Here is a 24,006-nt window from a genome sequence, read left to right on the forward strand (position 1 = left end):
TGCAAAACAGTACTGATTAACTGCAACAAAATAAATTAAAATAAGAGGAGCAATGATATAATAAATTAAGAAAAATTCATGTATTACAGAGTAATAGACTAATTCTCATTTCTGTGTACTGTAAATATTATTCTAAATTAACAATAAAATATACTTGAATTTACAAATACATCTGTTGTGATAAGATTCTAGTTTTTTACCGTAAGACATAACTTGATGGGGACAAGCATAAAACATAAAGGATTACAGCAAATCAACTCTAAATATGAAGCCTCAAGTTAAAACCAAATCTTACTTGAAAATGTCAATTCTATTATAGATTTTACAAACCCAGAATAAGAAAACCCATCTTAGCATTTGCATCGTACGTGCTTTTTAATTAGTCCTGATCAGTACAGTAAACGAATGACACTAATAATTAAAGGGGGAAAGCAGGAAGAAAAAACTTAAAACAATAGCTTTTTATGACTATTCTTTAATAGCTGACATCTAAGTATGTCTATGGAATGAAGGGCACGCCACATATAGTGACTTCTTATGGTCTCATAACTGAAATCATAGAATCTTAAGAAATTTTTTTCATGTTTTTATATATTACCTTTCACTAAATGAAACCAAACTTTTCTACACTTAGTTCATTCATTTGTTGATGCTGCCTTTAGATGCCAGGTGCTTGATCTAATTTTTCAGAGTTATTATTAAGCTTATGTCACACTATTTAGTTGTCAACAGTAGTAAATAAAAGCAGGACCTTAAAGCAGAGGTTAAAATTAAATTTTAAATCAATATTTTGATTGAATGATTAAAAAACATATGAAACGTTATGGTACATAAAACACTACCAGAAGAGTTCAATGTTTAAAATGTCTTTTCTTCTTAAAGATAAGCTATAATACACATATGATTATATAGGTATATACATCTGATTGTTGTTGCTACTCCTGATAAATCTTTTTTCTTCAGGTGTACTTATAAAATTCAAGAGAACACCACCACTGATACAGGACCTTCCAAAGTAAAAACAAACAAAACAAAACAAAAAAACAACAAAATCACTGTGAGACAGAAAAACAGCCGATACACACTATTTTTTTCAAGTAATGTTATGTACAGTTTTATTGCCAGTATATGCACAACAGTAAGCATAGAACTATAAATACACAATGTAATTAACAGTAAAAAACAAAATTGTTACAGGTAAGAGAGAGGGGATATGGAGAAACTATTTTCCTGCTGCTAGAACAGAAACAAAGGAAGGTAAAAGTCAATGACAAATCACCCATTCAGTACTCTTGTCTTCAATTCTTTACATACATTTCTACATTTTGTTTTCAATTAAACGAAGTACAGATAACTCTGCAACAATAGCAAATTGCTTCCCTAATAGCTATTTGCCTTTCCAGTCAAATTCACTTTATGTTAGGATTTAAAAAAAAAGTCAAGATGAGAAATCATTAGTATCCTGGCTCCAAATCATCTAATTTGTCTTTCACCAAAATTAGTAACTTTTGAAAGTTAGCTGCACATGAAAAGAACAGGTGTAGCAAAAGGTGATTAAAAAAAAATATTAAAAAAGTAACAGAAAATCACCCTTTAAGTAGTTTTCCAAAAGACATGACAGGCAGCAGCTCAGTCAAAAGTATTAGCCCTGAAGAGGTAGAGAATTTGAGCCCATTATAAAAAGTCTTGGCACCATCTTCTCTCTCATCAGGATCAACGTTTTCAAGTAAGACAATTTCATGGTAAAAGGAAACCAGGTTCCATCATTTAAAGAAAAGGTGCTGGTTAATCCCCATGTCTCAATAATTAGTTTGTTTATTAAATGAGAAACAGAAGACGGTCAAGGACATACATGCACTTGATTTTATTTTTTTTGCCTGTTTCCATTATCAAGTTTATTTATAAGTGAATTTGATATTAATAAATACCAAAAAAGAGCATCATTCACAACAAAGATAAACAAACCAAAAAACCCTGCAATAAAACCTTCTATCTTAATAAGTATCAAGAAAAACACAGGCAGATGATTTGGTGCAGCTTTTCTTAAGGGATCATAGAGGGGAGATGGTTTTAAATAAAGATGGCAAGATTAATAACCAACAAACAATATCAGGTTTACAGATCTAGCTGATTCTGTAACATTTCTTCTTGAGGTCTTAGTTTTCAAACTACAGATCACCCCAAAGAAGTTGCAACTAATGACATTTATCACCATCACACCAACAGAGTCCAGGTGTAGTTCAGATTAGTCCTGCTTTGTTTCACATCATTTCAATATTTCTAGCATAGGACATGATACGGAACAAAACTTAAAGTAGCAATAAAAATATTATTCTGAAGTTGAATAAAGGCAAAAAAAAAAAAAGATATAGAATGTTAAACATTTAAAGCTTTAAGCATTCCTGTTTAACCAGCATTTAAAAAAATTTATACAATCATAACACTGGCAAAGGTTAATGGGAAGACAAAGTACAGGCATGTGAAATGATGAATTAGGTTAAAAATTACTTTGTATTGATCAACTGATGTTAATACTGCTTTTTCTTGAATTTGGAATAATTACCAAAAAAGTTACATGCAGACCAAAGATAGCTCTCTGTTACAGAAAATACAAAACAAAAACAAAAAATAAAATAAAAACAAAAACAAAAACTGGGAAACAACGGTAAGTTCTAAAAGTTGTATTTGAAAATTTCCTTTCATTGATGAGTGTGTGGTCTGTCTATCCTTTCTCTGAGAGACCTGGTTCACTTTGATCAGATTCATTAACTTTGTCCAGAAACATCAGTAGTGGGATCAGCAACTCCAGATCCTGTCTGTGCACGTTTGATGTAAAGATTCAGTAGCTTCATCTGCAGATTCAAGCCAAACATAGGTCATTTAAAGGGGAACTCTGAAGGCTGCAAGCTGCTCATGATTATAAGAAGATGCTCTTTTAAAAAAATTATACACATATACGTGAGCTTTGAAAGATTTTAGACTACAGAATTTTTTTTAAACATTTTTTATGTGAAATATAACGTATATGCAGGAAAGTGATAAATTTCAAAGTACTTTTAACAAGTAGTTATAGAGCAAATTTCAAAGTATATATGGGCTACAGTTCCACAATTTCAGGCATTTCCTTCTGGCTGTTCTAACACACTAGAAACTAAAAAGAAATATCTATATAATGATTTGGGAGTCATAATCATTTGTAAAATTCTAACTTCTCTGTTACAACTTCCCCCTCTCATTTATCATTCTCTTAATCTTTAGGGATATTTGGGCAATGACCATTGTAACTTCTTCATGTTGAAAACGGGTGTCGACATTATGGGGCAGGGAAATGCAATGATTGCTCGTTCTTGGAGAGACTGGTACCTCTGAGTTTCAGGGCTTATTTGGCATAGGAACAATCTGGAGGTTTTAAGTTTCTGAAAAGTAAACTTAATAAGTAAAACATTTCATAGAGTCTTAGATAGAACCCCAGGTTTTCTTTAGCGTTTTCAGATATATTGTTGGTTGGGGTTTTGCATGCCATGGCAATTTGCAATATCTGGCTGAAGCTTGCATAAGAGTAACCTCCAGAATGACCTCTTGACTCTATCTGAAATCTCTTAGCCACTGAAACCTTATTTTGCTGTATTTTTTCCCCCTTTTGGTCAAGAAGGGATTCTCAATCCCATGATGCCAAGGCCAGGTTCATCCCTGGAATCATGTCCCATGTTGCCAAAGAGATTTACAGGACTGGGAGGTTATTACAATGCTCAAGTTACTGTTGATAATTAATTATGAAAAAGATTATGTCCCCAAGTTTGTATATGACTGATACTCTAGCATGCCTTTCAAAAAGTGTTGTGACAGGATATAAAATATTTACTTAGAAAAGAAAGCACCATTAAAACAATATTGACAAACATCTGAATACTGTGTTTTACACGTGCTAATTGCTTTACATTATCTCTTTTTAACTTCAGAACATTTTATAGATGAGGATATTGAGATGCAAAGTGGTTAAATCATGGTTAAGGTCTCAAGGGTAAGTAAAAAGTGGGCCAGGACAGAGCTTAAGTCCTTGGGTTCCAGGACCCATGCCTTTAGACAACTATGCCACTACCATTAAACATATCTCTCTATGTTATTTTGTGGTCTTTACCTGTATGAATCACACTTTACAAAATTTGTAATCAATGCATATACATTTCTGCATTCTACTTTTTTCACCTAATGTAATTTCTGAGTATTCCCCCATCTTGCTACTGTTTTCATATGTAATTTTATTACCAGCTGCCTAATATTCTGATATCCTGATAATATATTTGAATTCTAATTTTTCTACAGACAACACTGGATTATCACAAAAGCTGGGATACTTTTTCCTTTGAAAACCACTTTGTTGTTGCATATTTCCTTTTTAACATTAACTCTTTGATCCGAGGATTTTTCCAACCTGGTGTCCATGGGAATAGGGCTGGCTGTATCCTCCAAAACTACATGTAAAATTTTCTGTATGTATTTATTTTTTTGGGAAAAGATCTTACTGAAATCTCAGAGGTATGTAATTCAGAAAGGGTTAATAGCCATTGATTTCTTCTATCTTATTTAGGAATTTAATATAAGCTGTGCACCTGAATTAATTTTCTCTTATGGTTTTATTTGTTTAGAATCATCCTAAGCAGTGAACGACTGCTTGTCATGCCACTGACATGTTTAATAGTTTTAAAACCATTTCAGAAACACTTCTGAAAATCTACTGGCAACCATTAAAGGAACTCAGTTGAGATCCTGAGTATTAGGCTGGTAATTCATGAATTCTATTCTTTTTATTTTATTTTATTTTACTATAATGTAACAGAGATGTACCATAAAATTTGTTATTTTAACCATTTTTAAATGTACAATTTAATAGCATTAATTACATTCACCATGTTGTACACCAATCTCCACCTATTACCAAAACTTTTTTATCATCCCAAACAGCAACTAATGAGCCCATAATGAAATAACTCTCCATTCCTCCCTCTCCCAAGCCCCTGGTAACTTCTATTCAACTGTCTGTCTTTAATAACTTGCTTATTCTTGATATATCACATAAATGGAATCATATTATTTGTCCTTTTGTTTCTGGCTTCTCTCATTTAGCATAGTGTTTTTAAGATTCATCTGTGTTGTGGCATATTTTATGTGTATTTTTATTGACTTTTGCTATTTTAGGAACAAATTTGACCATAAAAAAAGACAATAATTAGGATTTGGGGAAACCCTCTAAATGAAGGTGAGTGCCTCCTCCTAACTGGTTCTTAAGCCGTAATTCAGTAATCATAGTTAATCCTCAGCCTCTAGAACAAATATCAAGACTTTGGTAGTATAAAAAATGAGGAAGACATAATTTATTTTATTTATTTATTTTAAGTCAAGGACTACTCAGAAATTTCTATTTTAACATACCAAGTCAAAGTTGCACATTAATCTGGATCATAATAATAAGAATACAAAGACCGAAGGAGTACAAATATTTGGTTATCATAGTTCTTAAGGGGAAAATTGAAAAATTTTCAAGTGTTCCACATTTTGGGGGCATAAAATAATCCATAAAGATATACAGACACAACACTCTACTTATTCTTAATTAAATTGTCTTTGGGGGTGAGGATTTGTGCATGGAAGTGGTAAAGGAGACAGGGAGCTATTACAGATAACCAAAAGCTGTAGCATTTTCTCTCAGAGCAATCTATTCGTCACCTTACCAAAATAGTGACTTCATCTGAGCAACAAATGTTAGAGTAGAAACAGCCCAAATGCAAACAGTTGGAGGGATAAGGGCAAGGTGCATGTTCAAAGCATGACTAACCAATTTAACCCTTAACACACAAACAAAGAACTAAAATTTTAAAAGAAAATATCTCAGCCATCATTTTTAAAACAAAGCAGGACTACTTACTTTACTGCCAGTGAGTTGACTGAGGTGTGGTTTTAGTTCATCACCAATTACTGCATGAACAGCCACCAAGCAGAAGACACAAGCTTTCCGAACACTGCTCTCTGAATTATCATATCCCTAGGGAGAAAAGTCCATTGTTAGCATTCCTGGGGGATCTGAGAAAACTACTTTTCCAACAAGGACAGAAAATGTACTATAAAGATGACATTTCAAGCACAGTAAGAAGAGAAAACTATGCTGACCTTGTTTTTTTCCAACCTTTTCTTGCCTTCTCTCCTTCCATCTGTCTCTGTACCACAATACTACTCAAATCCTTTAAAACAAGTTCCTTCCTTTAGCCTGAAAGCTGTAATACTCTGATTCTAAGACTATTCCCAGGCCAATCCACCCCGAAAAAAGTTTTCAGATTAATCTTCCTAAAACTTTCTGCTTTAAGGACTGCAACAACTCCCCCAAAGTATTTTAAACCAATTATCTAAATATACATGTACATTTACCCAGGAGCTCAAGAATTCATCTCCACTAAAAATCTTGCCATTTTATCTTTTGAAAATTATTGCAAAAACATTAAACTATCAGTAGCAATAGATATCTAGCTTAAAGAAATACATTCCTCATACTAGAAGTCATTAGATCAAACCAAATTCATCTGATTTTCTCTCATCATTTTTATATAATTGCATTTATAATTTATTATATAAAATAAATTAATTTTTCTATATGGCTATGGTCTTCATAATAATGATCACTTTTAAGGGATCTGTGAGGTATCCCATCCAATATGTGTTTCTAATTTAACCATTCTATAGGTTTTAAGTTAGGCCCTCCCTCTTCATTACATTTTTCCTATTGTAAGTAACACTGCAATGAATATTATATTCAATGTTCAAATATTTAAGTGCCTGTTAACATGTGACAGGAATGGACCAAGTAAGTAATGCTGTTTCAGTGTACAGGAAGATACACATTGTCCCTTCCTAGAACATTCATAACAGAACAGTTATGGAATCACATGGCAGGAACAGGTAAAACAGGCAGGGAGTGGGAAAGGGAGGTGGTAGTCAGAAAACACTTTACAGAGAAAGGGTTATTTAAGCTGAGACTTGAAGGATGAGAAAATAAATTAAGAGAAAGGAGATGGGGATGAGTGTATCCAACAGAGAAAAGTACATATGCAATGGCTCCAAAGTGAAGGAGAGCCCAGTACTTTTTATGAATGAATAAATTCCACATGAGGCAGGAGGGAAAAGTAGACAGGAGCCAGCTGGGTGAAGACATTTGGACTTGATCTGTCAATGGAAAACCCTGAAGGGTTTTAAGAGAAGAGTGATGATACCAGATTTCCATTCAGGAAGATGAAATTGCTTCCCTTCGTAGCTATTGCTACTTTTGGTAGCAATATAAAGAAGTACTGGGGGGGATGGCAGAGGCAAGGAGACCAATAGGACACTATACCGTGACTGATAAAGAAAAACTGGCTGCCTGGGTGATGATGGTCTGCTCATGTTTATAGCTGTTTTTCTTTCACCAATTTTTGTTTTTGTCATTTTTAGTGTTTTATCATGGATATTTTAAAGATACATGAAAGTGAACAGAAAAGTCTAACAAACCACATGTGAAGAAAATCTTTAAAAACACCCATAATCACAATAGTATTCACACATAACAAAATTAACAATAATTCCTTAATATCATCATCCTGTGCTCAAATTTTCCTAGCTGCCTCAAATTGTCTTTTTAAAGTTAGTTTAATTCAGGATTCAAACAAAGTCCATGTATAGCATTTGGCTGATATGGCTCTCTGTTTTTTGTAACTGCTTTATTGAGATATAACTCACATACTGTGCCGGTTTGAAACTGTAGTACACTCCTGAAAGAGCATGTTCTTCTTCTTTTTTTTTTAAAGTTCTTTCTTCATGACTGTTTTTTTATGCATTTTTTAATTGTGAAATTTAACATACATACATTAACAGCAATAACTTTCAAAATACGATTTAACAGGTAGTTAGAGAACAAATTTCAAAGAACGTCATGGGTCAGTTGCTCAACTTCAGCTATTTCCATTATTTTACAATATAACATACATACAGAAAGGTGTTAACTTTCAATGTACAGCTCAATAAGCAGTTATGTAGGTCATGTCAAAGGGCCATGTTCTTTAATCCAATCTTGTGGGAGTACACTTATAATGGGTGGGATCTTTCACTTAGGTTGCTTCCATGGAAATGTGACCCACCCAACTGAAGGTGAAACCCGATTAAATTATTTCCATGGAGATGTAACCCCGTCCATTCAAGATGGGTCTTAATTAGTTTACTGGAGTCCTTAAGAGAGTCGACACAGACAGAGATGCTTGGAGATGCTGACAGAAAGGCATTTGAAGATCCTAAGCTAAGAGATGAAACCAAAAGTTTGCTCTGAAGAAGCTAAGTGAGAACTCAGAGACACTTAGAGAGAAAACACCCAGAGACATTTTGGAGATAGCCATTGAAAGCAGAAGCAGGAGAGAAGCTAAGAGACGAAATCCAGAGTTTGCCCTGGAGAAGCTGAGAGAGGACCCACAGGCACTTAGAGAGAAATGCCCTTAGAGAAACAAGCAAGGATGCACAGGAGCTGAGAGAGAGTCTAAAACAGAAGCCCAGAGCCACTGTGGAGAAAGCAATGGAAACAAGAAGCTAACCCCAGGAAAGGCCTAGCAGCCTTTGGCCATGTGCCTTCCCAGCTGACAAAGGAACCCCAGATGCCACTGGCCTTTTTTCAGTGAAGGCATCCTCTTATCGATGCCTTAGTTTGGACACTTTTACAGCCTTAGAACTGTAAATTTGCAGCCTAATAAATCCCCACTGAAAAAGCCAATCCATTTCTGGTACTTGCATTCTGGCAGTTTCAGCAAACTGGAACACATACCATACAATTTCTCCATTTAAGGTATAAAATGCAGTGACTTAAAGTATATTTATGGAGTTGCAAACCATCACCACAATCAATCTTAGAACATCTCCAGAAGCCCCCCCAAAAAGCCCTGAGCCTCTCAGTCATCACCCATTCCCCAGTCTCTCCATCCTCCGCAGCCCTAGGTATCCAATAATCTACTTTCTGTCTCTATTTGCCTATTCTGGATACTTCACATACTTGGATAAAGGAGGAGAAGGTATCCTTTGTGACTGGTTTCATTCACTTAGCATAATGTTTTAAAGGCTCATCCATGTTGTAGCATATATTAATACTTCATTCCTTTTCGTGGCTGAATAATATTCCATCGCATGAATTTAATACTTCATTTTGTTAGTGCTGAATTAACTCTACTTTTTGGCTACTATGAATAATGCTGCTATGAATATTACTGTATGAGTTTTTGGATGGAATATGTTTTCATTTCTCTTGGTATAAATCTAGAAATGGAATTGCTGGGTCATTGGTAACCATACGTTTAACCCTCTGGGGAATCTACCAGACTGTTTTCCAAGGCTGCTGCACCATTATGCATTTCTACTAGCAGTATATATGGGAGTATAATTTCTCCACATCCTTCCCAACATTTGTATTTATCCTTTGTGTTTTTATTTTACCATTGTATTAGGTGTGAAGTGGTATCACACTGTGGTTTTGATTTGGAAGACCTTGATGGTTAGATGTTGAGCATCTTTTTTTTTTTTTTTTTTTCATTTTTATTGAGATTGTTCAGATACCATACAATTATCCAGAGATCCAAAGTGTACAATCACTTGCCCTTGGGTACCCTCATACAGCTGTGCATCCATCACACTTAATTTTTGTTCAATTTTTAGAAACTTTTCATTACTCCAGACAAGAAATAAAGTGAAAGATGAAAAAAGAAAAAAAGAAAAGGAAACTCTAAACCTCCCCTATCCCTAACCAACCCCCCTCAATTGTTGACTCCTAGTATTGATTTAGTATGTTTGTTACTGTTTATGAAAAAATGTTGAAATACTACTAACTGTAGTATATAGTTTGTAATAGGTATATAGTTCTTCCCTATATGCCCCTCTATTATTAACTTCTAATTGTATTGTCATACATTTGTTCTGGTTCATGAAGTGATTTCTAGTATTTGTACAGATGATCATGGACATTGCCCACCATAGGATTCAGTTTTATACATTCCCATCTTTTAACCTCCAACTTTCCTTCTGGTGACATATATGACTCTGAGCTTCCCCTTTCCACCTCATTCACACACCATTTGGCGCTGTTAGTTATTCTCACATCTTGCTACCAACACCCCTGCTCATTTCCAAACATTTAAGTTCATCCTAATTGAACATTCTGCTCATACTAAGCAAGAGCATCTACATTTCTTTCACAAGGCAGGAGGGAGAGTCAAAGAAGGTAGAGAGGCAAAAGAAAGAGGAAACAAAAAAAATGACAGCTAGGAAGCAGCAAAAGGAAAAATAACCTTAAATCAAAGTAGAATAAAGAATCAGACAATACCACCAATGTCAAGTGTCTAACATGCCTCCCCTATCCCCCCCCCTTATCTGCATTCACCTTGGTATATCACCTTTGTTACATTAAAGGAAGCATAACACAATGATTCCATTAGTTACAGTCTCTAGTTTATGCTGATTGCATCCCTCCCCCAATGCCTCCCCATTTTTAACACCTTGCAAGGTTGACATTTGCTTGTTCTCCCTCGTAAAAGAACATATTTGTACATTTTATCACAATTGTTGAATACCCTAGATTTCACCAAGTTACACAGTCCCAGTCGTTATCTTTCCTCCTTTCTTGTGGTGTCTCACATGGTCCCCATCTTTCTCTCTCAACTGTATTCATAGTTACCTTTGTTCAGTGTACTTACATTGTTGTGCTACCATCTCCCAAAATTGTGTTCCAAACCACACACTCCTGTCTTCTATCACCCTGTAGTGCTCCCTTTAGTATTTCCTGTAGGGCAGGTGTCTTGTTCACAAAGTCTCTCATTGTCTGTTTGTCAGAAAATATTTTGGGCTCTCCCTCATATTTGAAGGACAGCTTTGCTGGATACAGGATTCTTGGTTGGTGGTTTTTCTCTTTCAGTATCTTAAATATATCACACCACTTCCTTCTTGCCTCCATGGTTTCTGCTGAGAGATCCGCACATAGTCTTATTAAGCTTCCTTTGTATGTAATGGATTGCTTTTCTCTTGCTGCTTTCAGGATTCTCTCTTTGTCTTTGACATTTGATAATCTGATTATTAAGTGTCTTGGCGTAGGCCTCTTCATATCTCTTCTGTTTGGGGTACGCTGCGCTTCTTGGATCTGTAATTTTATGTCTTTCATAAGAGATGGGAAATTTTCATTAATTACTTCCTCTATTATTGCTTCTGCCCCCTTTCCCTTCTCTTCTCCTTCTGGGACACCAATGATACGTACATTATTGTACTTTGTTTCATCCTTGAGTTCCCGGAGACGTTGCTCATATGCTTTCATTCTTTTCTCCATCTGCTCCTTTGTGTGTAGGCTTTCAGGTGTTTTGTTCTCCAGTTCCTGAGTGTTTTCTTCTGCCTCTTGAGATCTGCTGTTGTATGTTTCCATTGTGTCTTTCATCTCTTGTGTTGTGCCTTTCATTTCCATAGATTCTACTAGTAGGTTTTTTGAACTTTTGATTTCTGCTGTATACATGTCCAGTTCTTCCTTTACAGCCTCTATCTCTTTTGCAATATCTTCTCTAAACTTTTTGAATTGATTTAGCATTAGCTGTTTAAATTTCTGTATCTCAGTTGAAGTGTACGTTTGTTCCTTTGACTGGGCCATAACTTTGTTTTTCTTCGTGTAGGTTGTAATTTTCTGTTGTCTAGGCATGGTTTCCTTGGTTATCCAAATCAGGTTTTCTCAGACCAGAACAGGCTCAGGTCCCAGAGGGAAGAAATATTCAGTATCTGGTTTCCCTGCAACTATGTCTTAGAAAATTGCTCCACCCTTTGATGCCTCAGGTCACTGTGCTTTTCTGCCCAGCAGGTGATGCCTGTTAGCCTATAATTCTTGATTGGTGTGAGGCAGTGTGGCAGTGTTCTCCCAGGCTCTGGGGTCTGGTTCTGAATGGAAAGGGCCCCACCCCTTTCCTCCTAGAGAAGACAGAGCCCCCAGGTGGAGGTCATTAGCATTTCAATGGTCTCGCTCTCTGCTTGTGCTGTCTCCACCCTTCTCCACTTCACAGCCCTGGAAACTGAAAATGACTGGGGCTTTCTCCACTGAGCCGAAAAAGAATCAGATAGCCCCCTTCAGACCCAGTCCAAGGCTCTCCAAGGTCAGTCGTCACCCAAAGCCTCTATCTGTTTTTTGGGGATGCGTACCTGTAATGAGCAGTTCACACTCGCTACTTAAAACCCCAGCTGGAGCTCAGCTGAGCTGTATTCGCTTGCTGGGAGAGAGCTTCTCTCTGGCACCACGCGGCTCCGCAGCTCGGGCTATGGGGGAGGGGGTCTCCCGACCTGGTTCCGCAGGTTTTACTTACAGATTTTATGCTGTGTTCTTGGGCATTCCTCCGAATTCAGTTGGTGTATGATGAATGGATGGTCTCGTTTGTCCCCCCGCAGTTATTCTGGATCATTTACTAGTTGTTTCTGGTTTTTTGTAGTTGTTCCGGGGGACTACTTAGCTTCCACTCCTCTCTATGCCGCCATCTTGCCCGACTCTCCCCTGGTGGGCATCTTTTCATGTGCTTACTGACCACTTGTATATCTTCTTTGGAGAAATGTCTAATCAGATTTACATTACTTTCCTATGGCTGCTATAACAAATTACTACAAGCAGAGTGGCTTAAAACAAGAAAAAATTATTCTCTCAAAGTTCTGGAGACCAGATGTCTGAAACAAAAGTGTTAGCAGGGTTGTGCTCCCTTTCAGAGGACTGGGTACAGACGAAGTCCAATGTATCTGTTTTTTTTCTTTTGTTGCTTGTACTTTTGTTGTCATATCCAATAATCCACTGCCAAATCTAAGGTCATGAAGCTTTACATTTAGGTTTTTTGATTCATTTTGAGTTAAATTTTGCAGATGGTATGATGCAAGGATCCAAAAACATTCTTTTAGATTAGGATGACCAGTTGTCTTAGCATTATTTCTTGAAGAGACCATTCTTTCACTATTCAATGGTTTTGGCAACTTCGCCAAAAATCAATTGGCCATAACTGCATGGATTTATTTTATTCCATTTATTTACCGGTCTATCTTTATGCCAGTATCACACTATATTGACGACTATAGTTTTGCAGTAAGTTTTGAATTTGGGAAGTGTAAGTCCTCCAATTCTATTCTTTTTTAATACTGTTTCAGCCAACTGGGACACCTTGCAATTCCATATGACTTTGAGGATTGGTATCCCATTTCTGCAAAAAAGGTCCTTGAAATTTTGACAGGGGTTGTACTGAATTTGCAGAGTGCATTGGGAAGTACTGCCATCTTAATAATATTAAGTCTTCCAAGCCACAAATGCAAGATATCTTTCTATTTAGGGCTTTTAAATTTCTTTCAGCAATTTTGTAGTTATCAGTGTATGTCTTCCACCTCCCCAGTTAATTTTATTCCTGAGTATTTTATTGTTTTGTATGCTACAGTACATGTAACTTTTCTTAATTTAGTTCTTTGATTATTCATTGCTAGTGTGTAGAAACACAGCTCATTTTTGTGTGTTGATCCTGTACTCTGCAACTTTGCTGAATTTATTAGCTCTAATAGCCTGTAGTGGATTCTTTCGGATTTTCTATATGCAGTCATGTCATCTGCAATTAAGAAATAGCTCTACCTTTTCCTTTCCAATTTGGATGGCTTTATTTCTTTTTCTTGCCTAATTGCTTTGGCTAGAACTTCCAGTACTATGTGGAAGAGCAGTGGTGAATGTAGACAACCTTGTCTTGTTCCTGATCACAGGGAGTAAGCTTTCATTCTTTTAGCATTGAATATAATGTTAACTGCGGCTTTTTCATGAATGCCCTTTATCATGTTGAAGAAGTTTCCTTCTAGTGCTTATTTTATGTATGTTTTTATCTTGAAAGGATACTGGATTTTGTCAAATGCCTTTTCTGTGTCAAGTGAGATGATCACGTAATTTTTTCATTTTGTTCTATTAATGTGGTGTCTTACTATGATTGCTTTTCATATGTTGAAACACCCTTGCATTTCTGGGATAAATCCCAGCTGGTCCTAGTGTATAACCCTTTTAATATGCAGCTGGATTTGGTTTGCTAGTTTTTTCCTGAGGATTTTGGCATCTACATTCATATGGGATATTATTTGGTTCTTTCTTTTCCCTTTGCATCTCTGGCTTTGGTATCAGGGTAATGTCGGCCTCAGAGTCTTCCCTCCTCTTCTATTTTTTGGAAGTATTTAAGAATTAGTGTTAATTATTTAAATGTTTGGTAGAAAACAGCAGTGAAGGCACCCTGGGCCTGGACATTTTTTCTTTGGAATGTTTTCATTACTGATGCAATGTCTTTACATGTTACAAGTCTGTTCAGATTTTCTATTTCTTATTGCATCACTTTAGGTAATTTGTCCCTTCTATCTAATCTGTTGGTGTACACCTGTTCATGGTATTTGTTGCAACCCCCTTTTACATCTGTAAGGTTGGTTTTAATTTACAGGGACATTTCATTTCTAATTTTAGTTATTTGTGTTTTCTCCCTTTTTTCTTATTCAGTCTAGCTAAAGGTTTTTCCATTTTTGTTAATCTTTTGAAAGAAACAACTTTTGGTTTCATTGATTGTATGTTTTTCTGTTCTCCATTTCATTGATCTCCAATCTAATCTTCTTTCTGCCAACTTAGGGTTTAGTTTGCTCTTCTTCTTCTAGTTCTTTAAAGTATAATTAGAGTATTCATTTGAGATCTTTCTCTTTTTTTAATGTAGGCACTTACAGCTATAAATTTCCTTTGGAGCACTGTTTTTGGTGAATCCCGTAAATTTTGCTAAGTTGTGTTTTCATTTGTCTCAAAGTATTTTCTAATTTCCTTTGCAATTTCTTCTTTGACCCAATGTTTAAGATGTGTTGCTTAATTTTCACATAGTTGTGAGCTTTCCAGTGTTCTTTCTGTTACTGAGTTCACTTTATTCCACCGTGGTTGAGAAGATATTTTGATATCAACCTCTTAAAATTTATTGAAATTTGGTTTGTGGACTAACATATGGTGTATCCTTGAGAATACCCCATGTACACCAGAGAAGAATGTGTATGCTGCTGTAATTTGGTGGAGTGTTCAATATATGTTTATTAGCTCTAGTTGTGTATGGTATTATTCAAACCCTCTGTTTTCTTATTGATTCTCAGTGTACATGTTCTGTCCCCTTACAGAAAGCGGATTACTGATGTCTCCACTTATTACTGTAGAACTGCTTATTTCTTCAATTCTGTCATGTTTCCTTCATATTTGTGGGATTATTTTGTTTGGTGTATATGTTTTATGATTGTTATATTTTCCTGATGAACTGACCCTTACATCAATATATAATGACATTTTTTTTCATGTCTTATAACAATTTTAGGCTTAAAGTCGATTTTGTCTCATACTGGTATAGCCACAATAGCTATCTTTTTGGTCACTATTTGCATGGAATGTATTTTTCCCACCTTCCACTTGCAAACTATTGGATCTGATGAGTCTCTTGCAACCAATTTAAAATTGGTTAGTTTAACTCATTTACATTAAAGTGATTACTGATAAGGACTTATTTTGGCATTTTACTATTTGTTTTCTATTCCTTATATATTTTTTGATCCTCAATTCCTCCAATACTGTTTTCTATATGTTTGACTGATTGATTTTCTAGCATACCATTTTGATTCCCTACTGGTTTCCTTTTCTGTTCAATTTTTAGTTTTCTTTGAGGATTCCCTGGGTTTACAATTATTCTAAAGTTTTACAACCTAGATTGTATCAGTACCAACCTAGCCACAATAGCATACAAAAACTCTGCTCCTACATAGCTCTCCTACCCACCCCTTGTGATGTTACTGTTACAAGTTACATCTTTATACACTGTGTGCTCATTAACACAGATTTATAATTATTGTTTTCTGTATTTGTCTCTTAAATCATATGGGAAACAAAAAGGAGTTACAAATAAAAAATACAATAATACTGTCTTTTATGTTTACCTATGTAATTATCGTTTCCATGCTTGCTCTTTCTTTATCTGGCTTCAAGTTACTGTCTAGTGTTCTTTCATTTAAATCTAATTGACTTCTGTTAGCATTTTCTGTAGGGCAGGTCTACTAGCAACAAAGTCTCTGAGTTTTGTTTTTCTTTTAGCACTTTAAATATATCATCCCACTGCCTTCTTGTCTCCACTGTTTCTGATAAGAAAACAGCTGTTAATCATGTTGAGAATATCTTGTATGTGACAAGTTGCTTCTCTTTTGCTACTTTCAAGATTCTCCCACTGTCTTTGGCTTTTAACTTTTGATTATAATGTATCATGGTGTGGGACTCTTTTGAGTTTATACTACTTGGAGCTCACTGACCTTGGATGTATAGATTCATGTCTTTTTTTTCGCAAGTTTCTGGTTATGACCTCTTCAAACATTCTTTTTCCCCCTTTTGCTTTCTCATCACCTTCCGGGACTTCCACAATGCATATGATGACATGAGTGATGGTACCCCACAGGTCTCAAAGGCTGTTTATTTTTCTTCATTTTTTTTTTCTTTCTGCTCCTCTGTATTATTTTAATTGTTTTATCTTCAAAATCATGGATACTTTCCTGTCTGCTCAAATTTGGTGATGAAATTCTCTAGCGAATTTTTCATCTCAGCTATTGTATTTTTCAATTCCACACTCTCTTTATTTCCTTTATAAGTTTACATCTTTATTGAACTTCTCTATTTGCTCATAAATTGTTCTCTTGGTTTCCTTTAGTTCTTTGTCCAAGGTTTCCTTTAATTCATTGAGCATATTTAAGACAAATGACTAAAGTCTTTGTCTAGTAAGTACAAGTCTGGGCTTTCTCAGAGATGGTGTCTGTCAAATTTCTTTTTCTGTGAATGGACCATATTTTACTGTTTCTTTGTGTGCCTTGTAAATTTTTTTTTGGTTGAAAATAAGCCATTTTGAATATTATAACCTTGGAAATCAGATTCTTCTTCTCTCCAGGGTTTGTTGTTGTTAAGCACTGCAGACATGTTTTAACTATTTTTCTTTTTTGTGTCTGGTAGCTGGAGTCTCCATTCTGTTACCTCAGTGGTCAACTAGTGAACTGAGAGATATTTCCTTAAACACTAGAGCCCCAAGTGAAACAAATAAAACCCTCTCCTGGTCTCTGTAGATTGGCTCTGAGCTGAGGCAGTTTTGACATCTAATCACTCTGCTCTAGCTTTCACCTCCTGCTTGTGAAAAGCCCTATGATCAGTCAGAGGTACAACCTTAAGTTCTCCTGAGTTCTTTTCTCAGTATGCAACAACCCCTGGGCATGTATACTGCCTTCTGGATTCACCAGTATATGTAGGAGCCCTACAAAGCCCTATTTCCCCCAAATATTTTCCTCTTTACCTTCTCTTTCCCAGGTTTCTTAGTCTGTGTGATGCTTAACCAGTCTGCTGCCCCTTGCACAGGTAGCTATGAGTATTGTATGTCTTTAAATGCTTTGACAGATGCTGCCTAGGAAGCCACTCTAGCCCAAGGGGGGCCAAAATAAAGGCAACCCTGCACCTACACCAATTCCCCAGGGATTATGTCAAATCAGCAAACCACACTTTTCTGAAAATAATGTACTTATTCTATGGCACCAACAAAGAGCACAGGAAGGAAGCTGCAGTCCCATGCCATCACTGAGCTAGGCAATGGGGGATGGTTGACAAGTAAACACAAATGTTATAATGCTTTCTTACAAAAAAGTGTCTTTCTTAATTAAGCACTTTCCTGGTTGCTCTAAGTTTTTGATTAGATTCCAGGGTTTAAAAAATGTTGATTCTATTAGTTTTCACCAGCTTCATAATTGTTCAGTGGAGGAATCAATACTAGGAGCTTCCTACTCCACCATTTTTTGTGATGTCACTTCTTAAGTTAGTTTTTGTATACAGTATTAGGTAGGGGTCTAACGTCATTGTTCTGTATGTGGATATTCTATTATCCTAGCATTATTTGTTGAAAATATTGTTCTTTCCTCACTGAATTGACTTTTCACCCTTTGAAAATCAATTGTGGTAAATGTGAAGGTTATTTCTGGATTCTCAATTCTATTCCATTGATCTATATGTCTATCCTTATATCAGTACCACACTGTCTTGATTACTGCAGCTTTGTAATAAGTTTTATAATTGGGAATGTAAGTCTTTCAGTTTAGTTTGTTTTCACATTCATATTTCTCTAAGACTTTTAAAAATCTCTAACAGTTGTTAATTCCTTTTCCCCCTTTACTCATGCCACTTACTGAAAAGTGAAAGAATTTGGTATTTTTCCTATAGAATTCCTCATATTCTGGTATTGACTGAGTGCATCCTCATGGTGCAATTTCTCTATGCTTTGAATTTCCTTCAAACTGACAGTTAAATCTAGAGGCTTGATTAGATTTGGGTTCAACTGTTTTTGGAAAGAAAACTTTGTTTAGGTCATGGTGTATACTTTCTATTCCACCTCATTAATGGATACATAATGTTTTGTTGTCTTACTTTTTTTTTAAATTTTATTTTGAAATAAATTCAAAGTTATAGGAACAGATGCAAAAACAATACAAACCCCATACACAGAACTCCAGCATACCCTGACCCCCCTCCCCTGATACCCCAATCCACCAACTTTAACATGCTGTCACACCACTTTCTTTCCCTCCCTATCTATCATCCATCATCTATTGCTCTGTCTTCTGAACATCTGAGAGCAAGCTGCATACATCCTTGAACAAACACTATAATTCACATATACAATTCCCATGAACAAGAGCATTCTTTTATGCAATCCCATTAAACGGAGCTAAGAAGTACAAGAGATTCAACATTGATAAAAAGCTTACATTCTATATTTCCTATTTTTTTTTTCCTTATGTCTCAACTGTGTCCCTTTGAGCCTCCTGTCTTCCATCCTCAGATCCCATCCAGGGTCTGTCTTACTTTTAATAAATGTTAAGATTGATCAACGGGTTCAGGTATTGTAGCCTAATCATCTGTTACATTGTTACCCAAAAACTTTTCACCTAATAGTTTTAGTAAACATTGATAAACATTTTATAGTGATACACCAACTTGAACATTTTGCCACAATTGCCATGTCATTTTATCTAATGTATCCATCAAACCATCTATCTATTTATTGATCCATTTTCTCAACACGTGAGTGTGGGTTGTATACTTCATACTCCATGAACACTTTATACTGCCAAGTATATTTCCTAATAACGAGGATACTCACCTATGGTACAGTTATGGAGCCAATGAATTTTTAAAGAATCACTAGGAATTCATGAATTTCATTTAATTAGATGTATTGTAATCCATTATAGCATTATTGTTTTCGATACTCAAATAGTTCCCTTGCTTTCAGACACAAGATTTCCCAAACTCATTTTGTGCATTTCTTGCTCCATGCTTGGAGTCAGTCATTTCCCAGACACCTAAATCTAAATCCTTTTAGTGAAAAACACAGTATCTGGAGACCACGATCTGGGTGCTAGGGATACTCACAGTTACTGTGTTGATACTGATTCAGTGGATGTGACTAAGAAAAAAAATTTTAAGACAGGAAATAAGATTATAAGATTTATTTCTTTGATTTTTATGTTTGTATCTCTTTTGCTGAAAATTTCTGCTTTTAATGACACCAAAATAATTATTTGCTTTATCCTGCCATGTACATATGTAGGTACCAATGCTACTGCTATTCCAAAATAATATTATCAATATTTTTCCTAATTATACGTATACTGAATGAAGTTCAAGATTTTATTTGTGGTTTCCTTCACCCATTAGAGATGTACAGTAAAAATTTTTTCTTAGGCTCTGACTGCACTCTTTTCAAATCTACCCATTGCCTAATAACCTCATTTATGAGCTATTCTAATTTATGCTTTTTCATAGCTTCTATTGTTTTCTGAAAAATTTTATCTCATTTTTAAAAATGGGGGTTATACTTTTCATCTGCTTTATGGCCACATTTTTTCTGGTGTACTTTCTTTATCTGTGGGTACCCTCTAGGCCATTACCTTCTTCTTCTTTTTTTCTGAGGGACGGCAGAAAGAAAGGTAATATCTTTGGCTTGACCATAACCAATGATTCTTTAAACATTTTCTGCCAATCATGTTTAAGTGATACAGATTTTTCTCTATTTTAAGAGTAGTTTTTTGTGCAGGGAGTAAAGGTGAGAAATGAAAGCAGGGCTCCCTCTTCTTGTTACCTGAAGGTATTAAAAAATTAAGCCCCTCCAACAGTATCCCCTATGATGTTTGGTGATGTTCAGTTTAGACTGTATTTTGAGAAGCTCCTTCTGTAAGGGGACTTCAGCTGGGTATTTCTAATAGCTTTGAGAATCTAGGCCAGTACAGAATGGTCTGACCTTCCTGCAGTCCCTCTGCATTCACCTGTAATGTTTTTCTCAGATATGTGTACTGAGCCCTCATTCTGAATGGGACCCCTTCTTTAGGGGCAAGCAGTTGTGTGATTCTGTGGCTCCAAGGTTCTTAAAAGTAATTTTTGTTTTCCTCCAAACTCTTCTACTCACAGAGATCCATAGGGGAACTTGCCAGTGGTGGAGGTTTGATTTCCATGTTTTTTTTGTATGCTATCCTAGTTGCTCAATGAGAGAATTTTTTGGTGAGAGGATATGGGAGAATTAAAAAACTATATGCTCACTGTGTTCTTGCCTCTCAATGCCCTTAGCTTAATGCTCTTGTACCCTGTATTTTAACAGTTTGATTAATAATTTAAAAAAATACCCTAATATTTATATTTGTTACAGAGTTCATGAGCTTTTCTTTTGTGTGTGTGTGTGCTCTTCTGAAAGCTAAGATGCCTTTTTCAAACAATCGTTTTTCCTCTAAGATTCTGCACTAAAGCTCACATCTGAGGAAATAGGAAATTTAAAAGAACTTAGCGCTTCAACAGTCCTTTGCTGTCCTCAGATTCTCAGTCATTCATTCAGCAAATATTTATTCAGTATTCATTTTATGTGTAATTTTTTTCTTAGTACCAAAACACAAACAAAGAAGAAAGAGATTTGGATCTTATCTTCCAGGACTTTAAATTTAGTGAGTCATATTATGCTTAGAACAGAGTCACAAACTTAATAAAATAGATGCACAAAGGAATGACTAATATAAAGTTGCTAAGTACTACTATTGGACATTAAAATTATATTGTAGAATATTATTTATTGGATAGGGAAATATTCACAATATATGGTTAACTTAAGCAAAACATATTACAAAATATGACTCCAGTTTTGATAAAATGTTTGCATGGATGGGTTTGTGTACATAGAAAAAACATTACATCTAGGAGTATAAATTGGTACAATCACTATGGAGAGAAATCTGATGACACTGGGAAATTCTGCTTTTAGAAATATACATATGTGTATAGGAAGGTATTATAAGGAAGTTTGTGGTGGTTTGAAGTTGTTATGTACTCCAGAAAAGGTCATGTTCTTTTAACCCATTCCTGGTGGTATAGACCTGTTGTAGGTGGGACTTTTTGATTAGGTTATTTCAATTAAGATATGACCCATCCCATTCAAAGTGAGGCTTAATTCACTTACTGGGGTCCTTTATAAGAGGATAAAACACATACAGAAGCTAAGAGATGAAATTAAGAGAAGCTTACAGAAAAAGCCCCAGAGAAGCTAAAAGAGATGAAATTAAGAGAAGCTACAAAAAACTCCAGAGAAGTTTAGAGAAAAAAGCCACAGACAGAGAAGTCAGAAGCTGAAGCAACAAGACCCGGGAGAAGGACAAACAGACATCACCATGTGCCTAGCCATGTGACAGAGGAGTCCAGATAGCCAGCAGATTTTCTTCAGAGCAGGTATCGTTCTATTGATGTCTTAATCTGGACATTTTCATGGGTTTAGAATAGTAAACTTGTAAGCTAATAAATCCCCATTGTTAAAAGCCAATACATTTTTGGTATATTGTATTTTGTCATATTTAGAAAATCAAAACAAAGTTCAAGAGGCGGGGCAAGATGGCAGACTGGTGAGCTGTATATTTTAGTTACTCCTCCAGGAAAGTAGGTAGAAAGCCAGGAACTGCGTGGACTGGACACCACAGAGCAATCTGTCTTTGGGCATACTTCATACAACACTCATGAAAATGTCGAACTGCTGAGATCAGCGAAATCTGTAAGTTTTTGCGGCCAGGGGACCCGCGCCCCTCCCTGCCAGGCTCAGTCCCGTGGGAGGAGGGGCTGTCAGCTCCGGGAAGGAGAAGGGAGAACTGCAGTGGCAGCCCTTATCGGAAACTCATTCTCCTGATCCAAACTCCAAACATAGATAGACAGAGACCAGACACCAGAGAATCTGAGAGCAGCCAGCCCAGCAGAGAGGAGACAGGCATAGAAAAAAAAAAAAACAACACGAAAAACTCCAAAATAAAAGCAGAGGATTTTTGGAGTTCTGGTGAACACAGAAAGGGGAAGGGCGGAGCTCAGGCCGTGAGGCGCATATGCAAATCCCAAAGAAAAGCTGATCTCTCTGCCCTGTGGACCTTTCCTTAATGGCCCTGGTTGCTTTGTCTATTAGCATTTCAATAACCCATTAGATCTTTGAGGAGGGCCTTTTTTTTTTTTTTTAATCCTTTTTTCTTTTTCTAAAACAATTACTCTAAGAAGCCCAATACAGAAAGCTTCAAAGACTTTCAATTTGGGCACGTCAAGTCAAGAGCAGAACTAAGAGAGCTCTGAGACAAAAGGCAATAATCCAGTGGCTGAGAAAATTCACTAAACACCACAACTTCCCAAGAAAAGGGGGGTGTCCGCTCACAGCCACCATCCTGGTGGACAGGAAACACTCCTGCCCATCGCCAGCCCCATAGCCCAGAGCTGCCCCAGACAACCCAGTGTGACGGAAGTGCTTCAAATAACAGGCACACACCACAAAACTGGGTGTGGACATTAGCCTTCCCTGCACCCTCAGCTGGGTGTCCCAGAGTTGGGAAGGTGGAGCAGTGTGAATTAACAAAGCCCCATTCAGCCATCATTTCAGCAGACTGGGAGCCTCCCTACACAGCCCAGCAGCCCAGAACTGCCCTGGGGGGACGGCACTCACCTGTGACATAGCACAGTCATCCCTCAACAGAGGACCCGGGGTGCACAGCCTGGAAGAGGGGCCCACTTGCAAGTCTCAGGAGCCATACGCCAATGCCAAGGACTTGTGGATCAGTGGCAGAGACAAACTGTGGCAGGACTGAACTGAAGGATTAGACTATTGCAGCAGCTTTAAAACTCTAGGATCACCAGGGAGATTTGATTGTTAGGGCCACCCCCCTCCCCGACTGCCCAGAAACATGCCCCACATACAGGGCAGGCAACACCAACTACACACGCAAGCTTGGTACACCAATTGGGCCCCACAAGACTCACTCCCCCACTCACCAAAAAGGCTAAGCAGGGGAGAACTGGCTTGTGGAGGACAGGTGGCTCGTGGACGCCAACTGCTGGTTAGTTAGAGAAAGTGTACTCCACGAAGCTGTAGATCTGACAAATTAGAGATAAGGACTTCAATAGGTCTACAAACCCTAAAGGAACCCTATCAAGTTCAGCAAATGCCACGAGGCCAAAAACAACAGAAAATTATAAAGCATATGAAAAAACCAGACGATATGGATAACCCAAGCCCAAGCACCCAAATCAAAAGACCAGAAGAGACACAGCACCTAGAGCAGCTACTCAAAGAACTAAAGATGAACAATGAGACCATAGTACGGGATATAAAGGAAATCAAGAAGACTCTAGAAGAGCATAAAGAAGACATTGCAAGACTAAATAAAAAAATGGATGATCTTATGGAAATTAAAGAAACTGTAGACCAAATTAAAAAGATTCTGGACACTCATAGTACAAGACTAGGGGAAGGTGAACAACGAATCAGTGACCTGGAAGATGACAGAATGGAAAATGAAAGCATAAAAGAAAGAATGGGGAAAAAATTGAAAAAATCGAAATGGACC

The 24,006-nt window shown here is 36.5% G+C and overlaps 1 protein-coding gene across 15 annotated transcripts in view; it reads right to left on the reverse strand.

Moving 5' to 3' along the window:
• Nucleotides 1-1,098: 1,098 nt before the first annotated feature.
• Nucleotides 1,099-24,006, reverse strand: part of CLASP2 (cytoplasmic linker associated protein 2) — a 279,413-nt gene continuing 256,505 nt past the window's right edge. For all 15 annotated transcript variants that reach the window (XM_037846856.1, XM_037846829.1, XM_037846847.1 and 12 more), the window contains 2 exons: nt 5,924-6,040; nt 1,099-2,852 (listed from right to left, as the gene is read on the reverse strand). In XM_037846856.1, coding sequence (XP_037702784.1) covers nt 2,766-2,852; nt 5,924-6,040 — 204 coding nt within the window. In that variant the 3' untranslated portion in view covers nt 1,099-2,765. The remainder of the gene's footprint in view (nt 2,853-5,923; nt 6,041-24,006) is intronic.

Source organism: Choloepus didactylus, chromosome 1, assembly GCF_015220235.1.
Source record: "Choloepus didactylus isolate mChoDid1 chromosome 1, mChoDid1.pri, whole genome shotgun sequence".
Classification (NCBI taxonomy): Eukaryota; Metazoa; Chordata; class Mammalia; order Pilosa; family Megalonychidae; genus Choloepus; species Choloepus didactylus.